At 42.9% G+C, this 14,009-nt stretch overlaps 2 protein-coding genes across 3 annotated transcripts; one reads left to right on the top strand and one right to left on the bottom strand.

Annotated features, from left to right (window-relative positions):
- The first annotated feature begins 16 nt into the window (after positions 1–16).
- On the top strand, positions 17–3,704 carry LOC112562817 (von Willebrand factor C domain-containing protein 2-like). Its single transcript, XM_025236335.1, has 4 exons — positions 17–785; positions 1,175–1,397; positions 1,660–1,790; positions 2,052–3,704. Exons 1-4 carry the CDS (start codon positions 495–497, stop codon positions 2,139–2,141), a joined length of 735 nt encoding a protein of 244 aa, XP_025092120.1. The 5' UTR covers positions 17–494; the 3' UTR covers positions 2,142–3,704.
- On the bottom strand, positions 3,306–14,003 carry LOC112562816. Of its 2 annotated transcripts, XR_003098931.1 has the most exons (8): positions 13,675–14,003; positions 11,315–12,763; positions 10,580–10,723; positions 10,269–10,364; positions 8,155–9,890; positions 5,390–5,445; positions 4,023–4,886; positions 3,306–3,791 (listed from the first exon to the last, which is right to left on the bottom strand). XR_003098931.1 is itself a non-coding variant. In XM_025236333.1 (5 exons), exons 2-5 carry the CDS (start codon positions 12,752–12,754, stop codon positions 9,546–9,548), a joined length of 2,025 nt encoding a protein of 674 aa, XP_025092118.1. In that variant the 5' UTR covers positions 12,755–12,763; positions 13,675–14,003; the 3' UTR covers positions 8,154–9,545. The 2 variants fall into 2 exon arrangements, 1 of the variants encoding a protein (XP_025092118.1); XM_025236333.1 differs by lacking the exons at positions 3,306–3,791; positions 4,023–4,886; positions 5,390–5,445 and having other exon boundaries at positions 8,154–9,890.
- Positions 14,004–14,009: the final 6 nt, after the last annotated feature.

Raw genomic sequence — 14,009 nt, 5'->3', positions numbered from 1 at the left:
CTTTTGTCGAAATAAAATATTTGAGAATCTGAGGTGCCGTTTGTGTCTTTGAGTTTGTTCTTGTGGGTGCTGACTCGTTGAAGACTAGATTGTGAAGTGGGTTGTGAGGCTAGAGGTGAGTGCGACCACGTGACCGACTTTGTGGAATTGTGATGGTGTGACTGTACTGCACGGCTGTACGGCAAATGAACACAGAGACCTTCTATGGTTTTCTTTCAAGTCACGCGAAGCCTATTAAAAATAATAAGATGCGTGACTTAAGCAGCGATGTGTTTTCGCTAGATTTTGTGAAGGGAAGAGGAAGACGGAAGAGCACATCGCCATCACTCAGCTGTCATGTCCCTCTATGACGTATTAGCTATGGCGGCAGAGGCACTTTGGCTGCCACCTCGCGCGTTATTCTTATTCGTCCTAGCTGTTTCCTCCTCGCAGACCACGTTACCTGTCATGGGACGACTGTCCCTGACTTCTCAACCTCTGATCCTAGTGTGAGGATGACCGCAGCCCTCGTGCCGCCCCTCACGGTTGGGGATTTTCGCTGGCTGTCCTACGGCAGCCATGATGAAGATGAAGAGGATGTTGGGGTTCTGTCAGGGTTCGATACCGACAACACGATTCCCGACGGCTTCTGTAAAACCTGGATCGGAACACTGGTGGCAGTGAACGCCACCTGGGAGGAGAATCACTGCCGGAAATGTCGGTGTGACGTCATGATGGGCGCCGTGTGTCAGAATCCCCAGTGTGCTATCACCTTCCACCCGTACCTGGAAACCAACTGTGAAGAGGTGAGAGAGGTCATCATTATCGTAACTGCTGTAGATTTATGTCATTTATGGTAAACACTCATCAAGATTTTTAATATTAATTTTTTATTTCAGAATTAAAAATCCACAGTTGACAAGTTACAGTTTATAGGACTCGTCACAAAACAGTCGTGCTCTAGTGGGTAATAATTAACATAAATAATGGCATAACAGACAGACAAATACATAGAGAGATTGAAGAAGAAAAGAAGAGAGGAAAATGTGAAATTTAGACTATATAGGTGTCTAGTTGAAGTGCAGTATCTCTCTTACCCTTTTAATTCAAGTTTTGAAATAAGTCGTACAACTGGAAAACTACGATAGTCTAGTAATGCAATCTGTTCAAACTTGTTGCTATTTATTTTCTCAAGTGGTCATCGGACAGCTGTTGCTGTATTCGCAGCGCATGCGTACACGAAGGAAAACATTACGCTGCAGATGATTGGTTCGTTCTGACCTATGATGACCCTTGCACCCTGTGCCAATGTAACCCGTCCGATGGACTGCCTAGCTGCGTCCTAACCAAGTGTCCGTCCCTAGGTTGTGTGGACGCCAAGAAAGTTCCTGGTCTGTGTTGCCCTGTTTGTACCTCAGGTAAGTCAGCGAGAGCATTGGCAAGACTTGAGGCAAGACTAAAAGACTCCATGCCTGAAACTTTCGAATTTTCAGTCTTTGAAAAATACTAATTTTTTAATCCCGCACTGATTTATTGATTTTTGTTCAGCAATTGTCTTCTAGATCGTAAGTTGTCAAGGAAATGTCGGATTGGCAGGAAAATATTTCGAGAACCTTTCCATGCTGAAAACAAAATGGGATGATTGAATTTGGAAATTTAAGATAATGATCATTTCCGTAGGGTTGAACTGTGCCATCCCATCATTGCCGCTGCTGGACGGAGAATACGATCTAACACCACTTCCGGTGTCCACATGGCGCCTGTTCAACGCTTCCGACGATTCGCCCGCCAAGCAGAACTGCACGTGCAGCGTAAGAGAACAGCACGTGCGTGCAACGTGTTCAAAATGTTGTTTTTTGTTTGTGTGTGTGTGTGTGTGAGTGTTATATACGTTACTTTATGTACGTGTGCTAATTTATGTGTAAATATTTATATAGGAATGGATGCGCGAGTGTGTGTGTGTGTGAGAGAGAGAGCGAGAGAAAAAAATTATTACCTGTTTCACTTACATTAACTCGATATTGGATATTTTGAAAAAAAAAATGTATTTCAAATATTTTCTCGGGTCACAGAATCCAGGGGGACCTGCCGACTGTACTTCGGCTGAACGCAATTCAACAGAAACGTCAATGGACAAGGGAGGCAATCTTTCTACCATATGAAGCTGTCTTGGCTCCAGTAGTCTCCCGTGGACCTTGCCCCTGTGATAACGGCGATCTCTCACCAGTTAACTGATTTACAGCACAATGTACAATAACGCCATGCATTAAGCACTAATTCCTTTCAAAATGTTTTTAAAGTGCAGTTATTATCTTTGGATTAAAATTTTGCATGAACAATGGTTCAAAAGACTTACACGAATGCGTGTTTTCATGTGTGAGTGACGGCCTGAAGCCGTTTAGGATCTGAACCTGTGACAAAAGTTTGACCCCTAAGATGGGGCAAGTGCCGTTAAATTAATTTTAATACTCTTGTTTTTTTTTTTTGTTTTTTTTTGGTGTTTTTTTCGTTTTGTGTTTTTGTGTGTGTGTTTTTATGGGTTTTTTAATTCTTGTTTTTTTGTTTTTTGTTTTTGTTTTTGTTTTGTTTTTTTTGCTATACCTGTTGAAAGTATGTGGCATGAAATGTGGCATGAATCTGCTCATCTGATTCTCGTGCCTGTAAAAAGTCGACACGTTACGGTACGTGAAATCTTACAGTCGCTACAACTGGACACAGTCTTTCAGTTTCAAGCAAAGTTTACATATTGCTGTCAATTTTTCATGTTTCTGATATTCTTAGCAGATATTAAATACAGTTTGCGTTCGGACAAGCATTTTATTTTTTACACAGGACTTCCTTTCTTTGTCTACTAGACAAAAGTGATTATCTCGGTGATTAAAGTTTCCACTATTTGGGGACAAAGTAACCTCACGATCGTAAGTATGAATTCAGATCGCATTAATGTTTTGCAGGAGGAAGTTGACAAATACCTTGTGTATAGACGCTGTAGAACTTTCTGATGTGACACGCCTCAAGGCAGTCCGAATGTTTGAAATGTATCTCCTGAAACCTTTATTCATTCATTGATGTAGTTTCAGGTTCAACCAAGAAAAAAAATATTAAGATGTTGCGCGTATGAGGATCTTGAGTACTCGTAATATGTTTATGAGTACATGCGGTGTGGTTGAAGAGGCCGTGATCTTGTGAGGTTGGCTATGCAACATCTTTGTAAAATTAAACAGCCGTGATTTTTGTTTTACGTCCGTTACAGACTGGTCAGCTTTCCATGCTGATGTACACAACGATCATTTCCAAGCGCCCATCACAAATACAGACATCATTGATACAGTAATACTGAGATTTTATTAAAGATATGAAACCTATCCCTTTGGAATATCTCGAATACAGTTCATAAGGTATATGCTAATGTAATTGTGTTTAAAATAAACTTTTGTGGCTGAAGCTGGATTTTCGTAACGAAATTCTGCGAATCGTTTGCACATGAACATGGATTTTGGTTACATAAATATCCAGCTTACTTGAGATGAGAGTAACCTGCATATGTCAAGGCAGAGATCAAAGCTTGAGTAGATGACTAAACTACTTTTGAAGTCGTCAGGCATCATGTTTGTTTGTTTACCAGAAATAGCAACATGGTTAATAGACAGTTTTATGTACCATGCACGTTTAAGACGAACAAGAATAGTCAAGACTAAAATAAAAAAGAAGGAGTACAAAAAAAACAAGCGTTTAGCGGCAACTGTTTGCAAACACGATGGTAGCAAGGGACGTAACTACAACGAGGAATGCTGATGCTGGAGTGCATGTTCCTGCAACAACAACGAAAAAATAATAATGAAAATCATTTCGTCTCGCTAGTTCCCCATTTTATCACTGCTTATCAAGCTTATTATTTTATTCCGATTCGTGTAGAGTTTATAAGTTCGCAAGCCCAACCCCGACAAAAGCGAACTCATGCAAATCTCTCTCTGTGGCTACAGGAACAGGAAACAACGATACAGAAGTGCAAAAGCCGATGGATGTACAAGTATAGCACTCACCTTTGCTGTGTGTGGTAGTTTATTGCCATAGTCGTATTTGAGTCTGCAAAGAGAAAAATCGCTGTTATAAAGCTAACGGAAGATATGTCGCTTTTATATATGATGCCCTTGTTTAAAGGGACACACACACGCGGTCCATGGGGCTTTTTTTTTAAAATTGCCGTAACAAAAATGTCTGTGAACTGTGTATCGAAGGAAGCGTATCAATTATTATTTAATCTTCATGCAAAACAAACTGGGTAACAAAAGTGAGAGTAGCCTTAGGATCTGTGGGTTTTAATATGGTATGGTTAAATCATATAGCTGAAGACCATAAACTGCTTCTCTCTATTTTCGAAAGGGAGAGAGAGACACACACAAACGCACTTCGCGGTGTCGTCACAGGATGGAAGGGGTATAAAAGGATATGTGATTCGATGAGTGAGAAGATGATTTACATATATATATATGAAATATTCAAGTTCTCTCTCCCTGGACCTACGCAGACTTTCGTTTCTGAGAGACTCTCGCCTGAACCACTAACTTGTATTACTGGACTCCTGGCAGACGATTTTTTTTTTCCCAGTTAACTACTAAAACGAGGCATGCTATTCACAGCTTCCGGTTTAGTCACAGTCTTTGTTACGGCTCGCCGAGACTAACAGCGGATCACTTCACAAGAGGCTAAGCGTTGGTCTTGGCAGACAGACAGCAGTCTACCTATACACGTATATACCTATATACTATCCTGAACTAACCGAAGAAAGACGCTAGTAGGCCGACAGTATTATACGAGACGTAGTTAGGATCAGATTACAAAATTTACATCCTACTTACTGTCCGTGCAGGAGACAAGTGCAAGTGCTGCAACAAGTACCAGGATACCTGGAGGAGTAAATAAAAAAAACAAATAAGAGAAATTCCAAACGTACGTCTTAAAATACTTATTCTGCGCAATGATTTGTAAAAGGTGTTTGATGTTTCCCACCAAACATGGCAACTCCTTCACAACTTCAATTAAGTGAGCTATTCTCTTCGTTCTTTTTGATGGGAAGGGGCGGAGTGGACTTTTTTTCTGACAGTTTATATCAGGTTCTGCTGAAGCTTGTCATGCTGAGGTCGAAGTTTGCATCCCCTGGCAGGATGATCTTCATGATTGATTGTCCGTGAAATTACTCGGCCTTTCTTCTTGATTTGCCTTTAAAGGATTCAGAACTTTTTATTTGAAGAACAGACGATATTTCAAATAAACTAGTCAAAGTCAGCCAGATGAGCCAGAACGAAACGAAATTTTCCAAAGTGATAAATGGGAAAAAACCTAAATAACCAGGAATAAAATGAAAACACTCAGATGATGAGTCTGAATGGGAGCTAGAATGGGAACTCACAAAATAATCGCATCATGTTGACTCGTCTCCGAACCAGTACAACGAAGCAGATGGTCCTGAAAGAAAAAAAAAACCCAATTGCTTTAAATTCTTTGCTCTACAATCAGTAAAATTCATAATGTATTAACCATATAATGTAAATACAGTGGCGTAGGAAGATGTTCGGCGTTGGGGGGGCAAACTCCCTGTTGACAGTGAACGGCGTTCGCAATCGCACATTACGTAAAAAAGGATGGGGGGGTACTGCACGCACGCACGTACACAGTGGTAGCATCACAACACGCTGCTTTATTGTTAAAAGGCAAAGCAGCATTAAATAAGAAAAAAAAAAAATTAAAGAATGACTCCGGCTAAAACATTATACCTAAAAAAGAAAACTGACAGCAACGATCAACGCTCTGCATATGCACACATGCGCATGCACAGGCTGCGCAGTCTCACACGTATCTGCATACTGGGCAGGGTAGCCATCGGGTGGAAAAACAAGGTAAAGATTAATTAAGCCTACTCACCAACGTCGTGACACGCGTTGTTCTATCTCAAAACAAACGCGGGGAAAATCCGCTGGTTAACCCTCTTCTAGACACCACGCCAGTTCCAGCGACAGTCCACACAGCAAGTCCACATATACCTGTGTGGCGGTTTCTATAGGCTTCAAGAAACTCCAGAACCTTTCCCTACCCACAGGGCCAGCGTCCGCGAGATAATACACGTTACAAAGAGGCACAGCCTTATACCTGAACTCGGTGTCCGCAGTGGAAAATAGCCCCATACCGCATAAACTGGCCAGACCACCGTGGCAGGGGACGAAACTAGGGTGGGAATGGCCTCATCCCCTTCCTCGCTACTGCTGAGCCAGCGATGCGACACGTTCTAATCTACCAAAAGTATATACAAGTGTTGAGTACCAGCCAGTCGTTGATGCCTTGTGTAGTTTTAGAAATGTTACTTATGCACTTCCCCTGAGTCGTAGATAGCAATAATACCACTCTCTCTGTCTCTAAAGAAAACTACCAATATAGGCATGCTGTGTAAATTTACAATGGCCAGTGGGCCCCTTGTAAGCGAATAGCAGATAATTTTAGGGGTGACAGCGAGTGGGTTGGGGCAGGGAGACCACACTCGATTGGGCCCTCAATTTGTGACGGTGATGACGTGTTCCCCTAAGGAACTATTCCTGCCCCCCCCTGTATTGCTCATTAAATCACACTAACATGTGACCATCGGTCAGTACAAGTGTTAAGTGTTTGGCAGGCCTAATTTGCACTTAAAAACTATTTCCGTTTAAAAAGCATCGCTTTGTATTGCAAGTGTTCCGTGGCAGTTCATTTCAAAACCTGAGTGTCGAGGGTAGGTCTTCGCATCAGTGTCGGAAAACCAATGTGAAGCATGTCTACATTCGAGCACTGAAATAAATTGCGAGGGTTCGTTAGCCAAATTCTGATCAGTGCACTCTGAAAGTGCACTGAGGTTGTAATCAGTGGGACAAAACACATTTAATTTACACTTTTGAGTAGATACGGTTGAGACACAGTTTTCACTGTTTCCTTCTCGATAGAAGAATTTCTTCTTCCTTGGTGCATTCTTTAAGAATTGTTTATCGTGGCAGTCGTCTAGGCATTAACCTCAGAGAGAGTATCTTGAGTGTTAAAAAGTACTTTATACATCCCTACCCTTTCGTTTAGTTGTCGCCTCTCCTATAACATCATCAAAGGTCAATAGGAACGCGTTTTAAAAACCGGAAACATTCTAGGAAGAAGGTGATATGAGGGTGTATCTTTGCAGCAAACTGCGTATTTTGTAGTTCATCAGACACGCAAAACACCTTATCGCTAATCAACTGTGCGATGTTTCCGTTAGAGGAAATCTGCGATTGTCTGATTACTTGGTAGTGGTTGCTGTTTTTTCGTGCTTCGTTTGTACATGGTCTGTATGCGAATCCTGTGTTGAACGTACCACTGGGATAATGTTGTGCTCAGACATTATTGTTGCTGTTTGTCTGTGCTGTATAAGGCACAGAGCGAGTGCGAGACGCGCTTTTATAATTCATCTATCATCATCATCGTCATCGTCGTCGTCATCGTCGTCGTCGTCGTCGTCGTCGTCATCGTCCATCATCATCATCATCATTGCTGTTGTTGTAGTGCAGAAACAGGATTATGAGACTGTTGCGGGTTTTTCCTGCTTCAGACCGAAACATCCTTAAATTATAAAGTACTGGAAACGATGAGTTGGTGATTAATCATTTTTTCAGAATTTCTTGTCATGCACTAAGGAAGGATAAACTTAGGAGGAAGTTCATTTCTATGTCGATATTTGTCCTTTTAGATAAACTTTTTTTTTATCGAAACCTTGCCGATCAAACTTATTTTCCTTTCCGTCTAGCTGCCTTAAATGACCGTACAAGTGAGTGATTCCCCATTATCCAAAAAATATTATTTAATGATTTTATCACAGAAAGTGTCCCGTGACTGCTCACGTATCTTCTCAGAAGCATTCCCTTCTCAATATATTAGGTTTTCACGTGTTTACCGAAACGAGAAATACACTGACAAGCGACTCGTTCGTCCCTCGACACAAGACCGGGGTGAGCAGTTCACACAGCCACGGCAATCAAGGGATGCTGGATCAAATTTCGCGAGTTTGACAACCGATAGAAAGGAACGGTATAAAAAAAACAAAAAACAAAAAAACAAAACAAAACAAAAACAAAAAAACAAAAACAAAAACAAAAACAAACAACGACAACAACAAACTTTCCCTACCTGTTAGGCAGTCAGGTCGATCACGGAGCACAATTTTGGATGACTTCGACGTCGTGGACACGGTTCGCATCCACTTCTCCGGATATGTTTTCTGCTCGCGTGGGGCTAGTGGGCAAACCTGCTATTTATGTGAACTTGCTGTGACGTGATGTCCCACCCTCGTCACGTGACCGAGCTAGCGCCAACAAGGAAGCAGATGGTGGTTGTATCTTCCAACAGGAAGAGGTTGTCTCGGTTCTTCTCATTGCAAACAGTCATCGCATCACTGTGTGCATATTTGTTGCTGAAGTGTTTGCGAGGAGGGGCTCAGTGGTTGTGTGGCTGCATCCTCCTCATCCGCATTTATTTCTCGCTTTTCTCCTCTCTCTCTCTCTCTCATATTTATATACTAATGGCGCCCAACAAGAAGCAATTTGCTTTACAAAAAGTTGTACAAAATAAATTGAAGAAAAAAATGTTGTGACGAATATTTTTTTATGTTCGTATAAATTTTATTATCTTTCATTAGCTGATCCCACTATTGAATCGAATATAAAACGCGACTAATAGCAATGAAAGACAACTTTATTTGCCTCAGAAAGCAAGAACTCTTTCAGTACATGGCCTTCCATTGTTTCATGGCGAAAAAAAGCTTCCCATACTAGTGAGGTTTGAGCATGATCTGCGTCCGAAATGATTGTCAGGTCATCAGACGCCGTTTTGGCAGTTCAGCTCAAAAATATGTCACAATTCTACTGATTAAATGTGTTAAGTTTTTTAAAGGGTATCTCAAGCCCTTATTAAGTCAAATCATTACAAATCAAGATAAGGAGCTTAAGAACGATGACTGTTCACAAACAGCTAAACCTAAACTACCAACATGGCGTCTCAGTCGGTCTAGGTGAACACAGAACAAATAATAAAACCTCTTTACAAGAAGACAAATGGAGCTAGTGCATAATTATTCATCGACACAACAATAATAGTCAAGCTAGACAGGATATGGGGCAACAGTACCATCAGGTTTGCTATCACGCATAGATTGTACAATTCTCTAGTATCTCCATCCTGTTGTACTGATGTTTAACCTTTTTTGCAGCGAATATAAACAAAATAATATATAGTTTTGATTGAAGGGTCCCAATTATCAAATCATGAGTTAATATAATTGGAAGTGCACATGGTCTCCACTACCATTCCAGATACAGACTTTGCAAGTAATGCGGCAATGTTTGTTCATCATGCTTTTAACATGAGGCATGAAACTATGGAAGAGATGGTTTCTAAGAAAATGTAGACAAATTATCGGAGTGAGATGCTTTGAGTTTTACTGTCCAAGTATTTTCACTCTGTCAGTCTGTCGCGATGTACAAAGGTTGGTGTCCGGACAGTAAATGTTGTGAGTTCTGAGCTTACGGTAACCCCGTGAGAGATTTGTTTCTTTGCCTTATCCGAACTTTGGATATTTTTTCCTTCTGGGCGTCAGAAAACTTCAAGATGCGCACGATGGCCCTGAGGTGGTCGTCGCCGTCCTTAAAGGTGTCCGCCGTCAGGTAGTGGTACACGGCATCCTTGAGGAAGGACAGGGTCGTCTCCGCCTCCGTGTCCGGCACGGGCATCTTGTAGTAGGCTTCGTGCCGTTGGAGCGTCTGCCACTTGGCCAGTTCCGCTTGAGTGCGCACCAGCTTGTTGTGCAGGTCCGTCAGGGTACCTTTCATCTGGGGATCCTTCTGGACGATCTTCGCCTGCATTTCCAGCTGGTGGATACAAAACAAGGGATCGTACCTCGTAAGACTAAAGTAGGAGAGAAACTTCTAGTCAGCTTTGTGGATCTATGCAGCTAAAGATTATTAAAAAAAACCACATAAAATATTCTTTTGAAAAAAAACAACAACAAAAAACAATAATTTCGTTATACGTTGACAGAAAACATGACCAGCGTCATTATCTTCCTCCTCGTCGTCGTCATCTTTTTCCGCTTTATCATCGTCGTAGTCGTTCTCGATATCATAATCGTAGTCGTCGTTATCGTCGTCATCGTTGAAGCTGAGTATTTTGACAAGATAACGATAAGTCGTAGAGACTCGAAGTATTTGTTAAAAATACTAATTTTAAAGCAGGCTGATCTACCACACCTCCTCTTCGCGTTCAAACACAGCAGAGTCGTGTCCCTTTTTGAACATTTCCTGCAACATTTCCTCTGTCTCTTGTTCCTTCTTGACTATCTGCTTCTGCAAAAGTAACATTAATTCCAGAAAATCATAATCCATGTGTAGTTGATATTCAGATTAACATTTCTGTTACATATCTATAAATTGTTACAATAGATAAGCACCGGTCAAATAATCAAAAGCCTATTCACTGTACTTGCGAGAGAACGGATCAAGGTAAGATATGAGGCTGCTCTTAAATCTGACCAATAGGGAGACACATGTCAGACGTTCACCTTCAGTTCGTCGACTTGTCTTCGCAGATTAGACATCATCGTCAAGGACTCCTCTTGCGAAGCACGCAGAGAGAATACTTCCTCTCTCGTCAGAGCGGTCGTTTTCATGGCCTCCTCGGTTTCCCTTTGCGCCGTTGCGAGAAGCTGCATGAAAACTAGAAACTCACAAAATCGGAAACAGTTTTCACCAGAGAACATTTAAGGTGGAAATTATCTGTGTGTCAATGAGATTGGTCTATCTATACCAGCGACATTTTATTGAACAACGATCGTATTCCAAGAACGTTGAACGTCACATCAAATATGTAAAAAAATAATAAAACTCAGAATAATCATTAAAATCACGATGAAAATACGGAATTCTCTAACAGATAATCTTTTGAGTTACAAAAACTTCCTCTTATTTATCACACGTTTTGTGTGTATTTTGGGGGAGGGGAAGATTTAGAAATTTAGGGGTTTTCTTCTTTGTCCCTTCTGCATGTATGGACGTTGTTGATTGTTAATGTTCTGTGATTGCTGTTGTTGTGAAGGGTTTGTTATGACTGTTTTAACTGCTTCTAGCTGCCTTCTGAGATAAATAAAGTTGTCTTTATCTCAATTTCCCAGGCATTAACCCTACCTGCCATCTCTCTCTCACACACACACACTTTCCGTCTCCTCCGTCCTCTGGATTATGTGTTTTGCTACATTCTTCACTGTCTTCCTTCTTCTATCCTTCCCAAAGCAACTTACCTCCCTTGTCTCTGTTCTCAGTCTGGCCCGCCAAGCCTCCATCTCCTCATCCTTGTCCTGCAGCATCTTGCTGAGCTGTTTGACCTGCTTCTTCAACTCACGGATGAGCACGTCTTTCCTCTGGGTGGGCGTGAGGTACTCCTGCCTCTCCTGCCCGTGGTCCTGGTGGCGCTTCTCAAACCTGAGCCTGCTGGTCACCGTCTCCTTGGCCGTGGGAGGCACTCCAGTCATGAAGCAAGACGACGACGTGTCCGACATGCTCCAAACCCTGCGCAAGACATGTCGACGAGCTCTAGCTGCACTACCTTCCTCACAAAAAGAAGAGTTTCTTGAAAGTTTATCGCAGCGCTGGTGGAGACCGCGCGAGAAGCCCATCATCAGCGAATCCTTGTCCTCTAGCGAGTCTAGCGAGGCGGAACTTTTCAAAGTGTCTGGCGATCCATTGCCCATATCTAGGCAGGTTCTTTCCGATGCCGCGGCCAGCTTTGGAGAAGGCAGCTCCTGGACAGGAAGTGATAGTTCGCGAGTGACCTTTCGCCCAGTTTTACTCTCCCTCCGCTCACTCTGCGTTCGGCGGAGAACACAAGTACCTTGAACGGTTCCAAGTCGGAGCTTGGAGACCTGCCCGTCGTTTCTGACAGAATATGCCGGGGCTGGGGACGAGCAAATGGCGTTAACATCGTGCTTGCCCCGAAGCTGCCGAAAATCGGTCTTGGAACAGGCTGCTCTGGAACCTTTACTGATTCCTTCGCAGGCGAGCATGTGGCAACAAAACTCATTTCCGCACGAACTCGATGACCTCTCGTCGCAGATCCTTCGCCACCTTTCATCGGCAAGGACCTGCTGCGACCTGCCAGAACTAGTTCCCGTTCTGTGTGCTTCGACTTCGTCTTCCTCGGCGTATCTACCCTCCTCCCGACCAGAGTTTTTCCCATTCAGGGTGGGAAAGTATTTTACGCATTCGCTCCGGGGACTTGGAATGATTGATTTTGATGTCGTCTTTGCAGAAGGCGCTTCGGCAGCTGACAACAACGACCATCGACAACTTCGACCCGCAGTTCTCGTCAACTCGACCTGACCGCTCTCCGCGTCAGTCACTCTGTTCGCGCGCATCGATCTTTCCACTGCGACCTTTCTGTTTATGTTTACTTCAGTGTTGTTAGTCCTTCTGCCTTTGCTTGACGAGAACAGCCCTTCCTTTGCTTGTTTCTCGTGTTGGGTCTCCGACGCCTCGTCGCACGGCGCGATCGTCGAAGTCGTCCCGACATCGTCCGGCGTCGGACTACTGCTGCAGCGTGGTGCAAGATCCCGCAGGATCTCGAACTCCCGATCCCTCTCGAAAGAAGAACTGACGTCAGAAGACACGTCTGTGAGTGTATCCTCGTCCAGTTTCGACTGGCAAGTCAGCAAGTTATCATCTGGCGAACTCTTAGCTGCCATGCTGAATCACTGATGGAAAGGAGAAAAAAGGAGTTTAAGAAGAAATCGTCCTAAGAGAATTTAGTTTTTCAGGGCTAGGCTATACGCATGGATGATGACGACGACGACGATGATGATGATGGTAGCAAGGACTATAAGAGCTTACCCGATTCATAGTATGAGCAGTTTTACGCATTCCTAATAGCTAATATAGAGTGAGTCCTCGTTTGAGTGAGATAAATACTTGCGTGTATCGTTCTTCTGAAGATGGCGGGTGACTGCCACACCGAATAACAGATAACGGAGCTATACTAAACTCGAGAGTCCAACTTCAGGCTGTCACAACTCACTGAATTCTGGTTAGAAAAATTGTGGTGGGGAGGTAATTCCATCTGATACCTTGTTACCAGACTTAACGCACTTGTTTACCATACGCGCGCACACACACTCTCAGACAACAAAAATCCGGAGTCTAATGCCACAGGTTTCCGTCTTGCCATTGTTCTACACTATTCGAGAATTGCTTAGCACTTCAGAGAATAAGCTTGATGCTGTGATAGAGCGATGTACACGTGTACAGGAAACGCAAGCACAGGAAATGGAGGACAGGAGGACACCGTGGCAAACGTGAATGAAGTGGATAGGTAAAGATGAAGAAGCTCACAACCTGCCGCATCAGATATGGCTGTCATAGAGATCATGCCTAGCCATGCTCACCACCTGCCACATCAGTGATAGCCACTAGAAGCTTAGAGTCTTCTACCATACTTGATAATGTCGGCATGATTAATTTACTGTCAGTTTCTAGTCAGTACCGGCAACAACTTTACAGATAAATGACACACCTTACAATTTTTAAACAGGCATTGCTAAGCTCATTCATCAGTAAAATACAAATAAAATTAAATCATGAAAATATTCAGCTGCTGAGGCCCACATACCTGCAGTTTCGAGAGCTTATGTTTGCAGGCCGGACATAACACTGGAATGAAGACGTGTCTGTCCTCTCTTGGGTGTCACAAAATCCTCCATGGTGGCCTTCGAACATACTGACGTAGACATCAGCGAGAAACAGCTGCTGCCTCGGCCATAAATATAGTCAGGGCTAACGTGGGTTTTAAAAAAAAATCTCTAAACATCTGACGTATTGATCATATCGCCTGCAAACACATCTGTCAGCCAGTTATTAGTCTATCACATGACTGCGGTGAATGCCGGGAATCGATATCAATCTTTACTACAAGGAAAGGGGGACTGTGTGGGAGGGCACTCACTC

This window comes from Pomacea canaliculata, linkage group LG4 (assembly GCF_003073045.1).
Source record: "Pomacea canaliculata isolate SZHN2017 linkage group LG4, ASM307304v1, whole genome shotgun sequence".
NCBI lineage: Eukaryota > Metazoa > Mollusca > Gastropoda > Architaenioglossa > Ampullariidae > Pomacea > Pomacea canaliculata.
The sequence above is the reverse complement of the archived record's forward strand: the minus strand, read 5'-3'. Positions and strand labels throughout refer to the sequence as shown.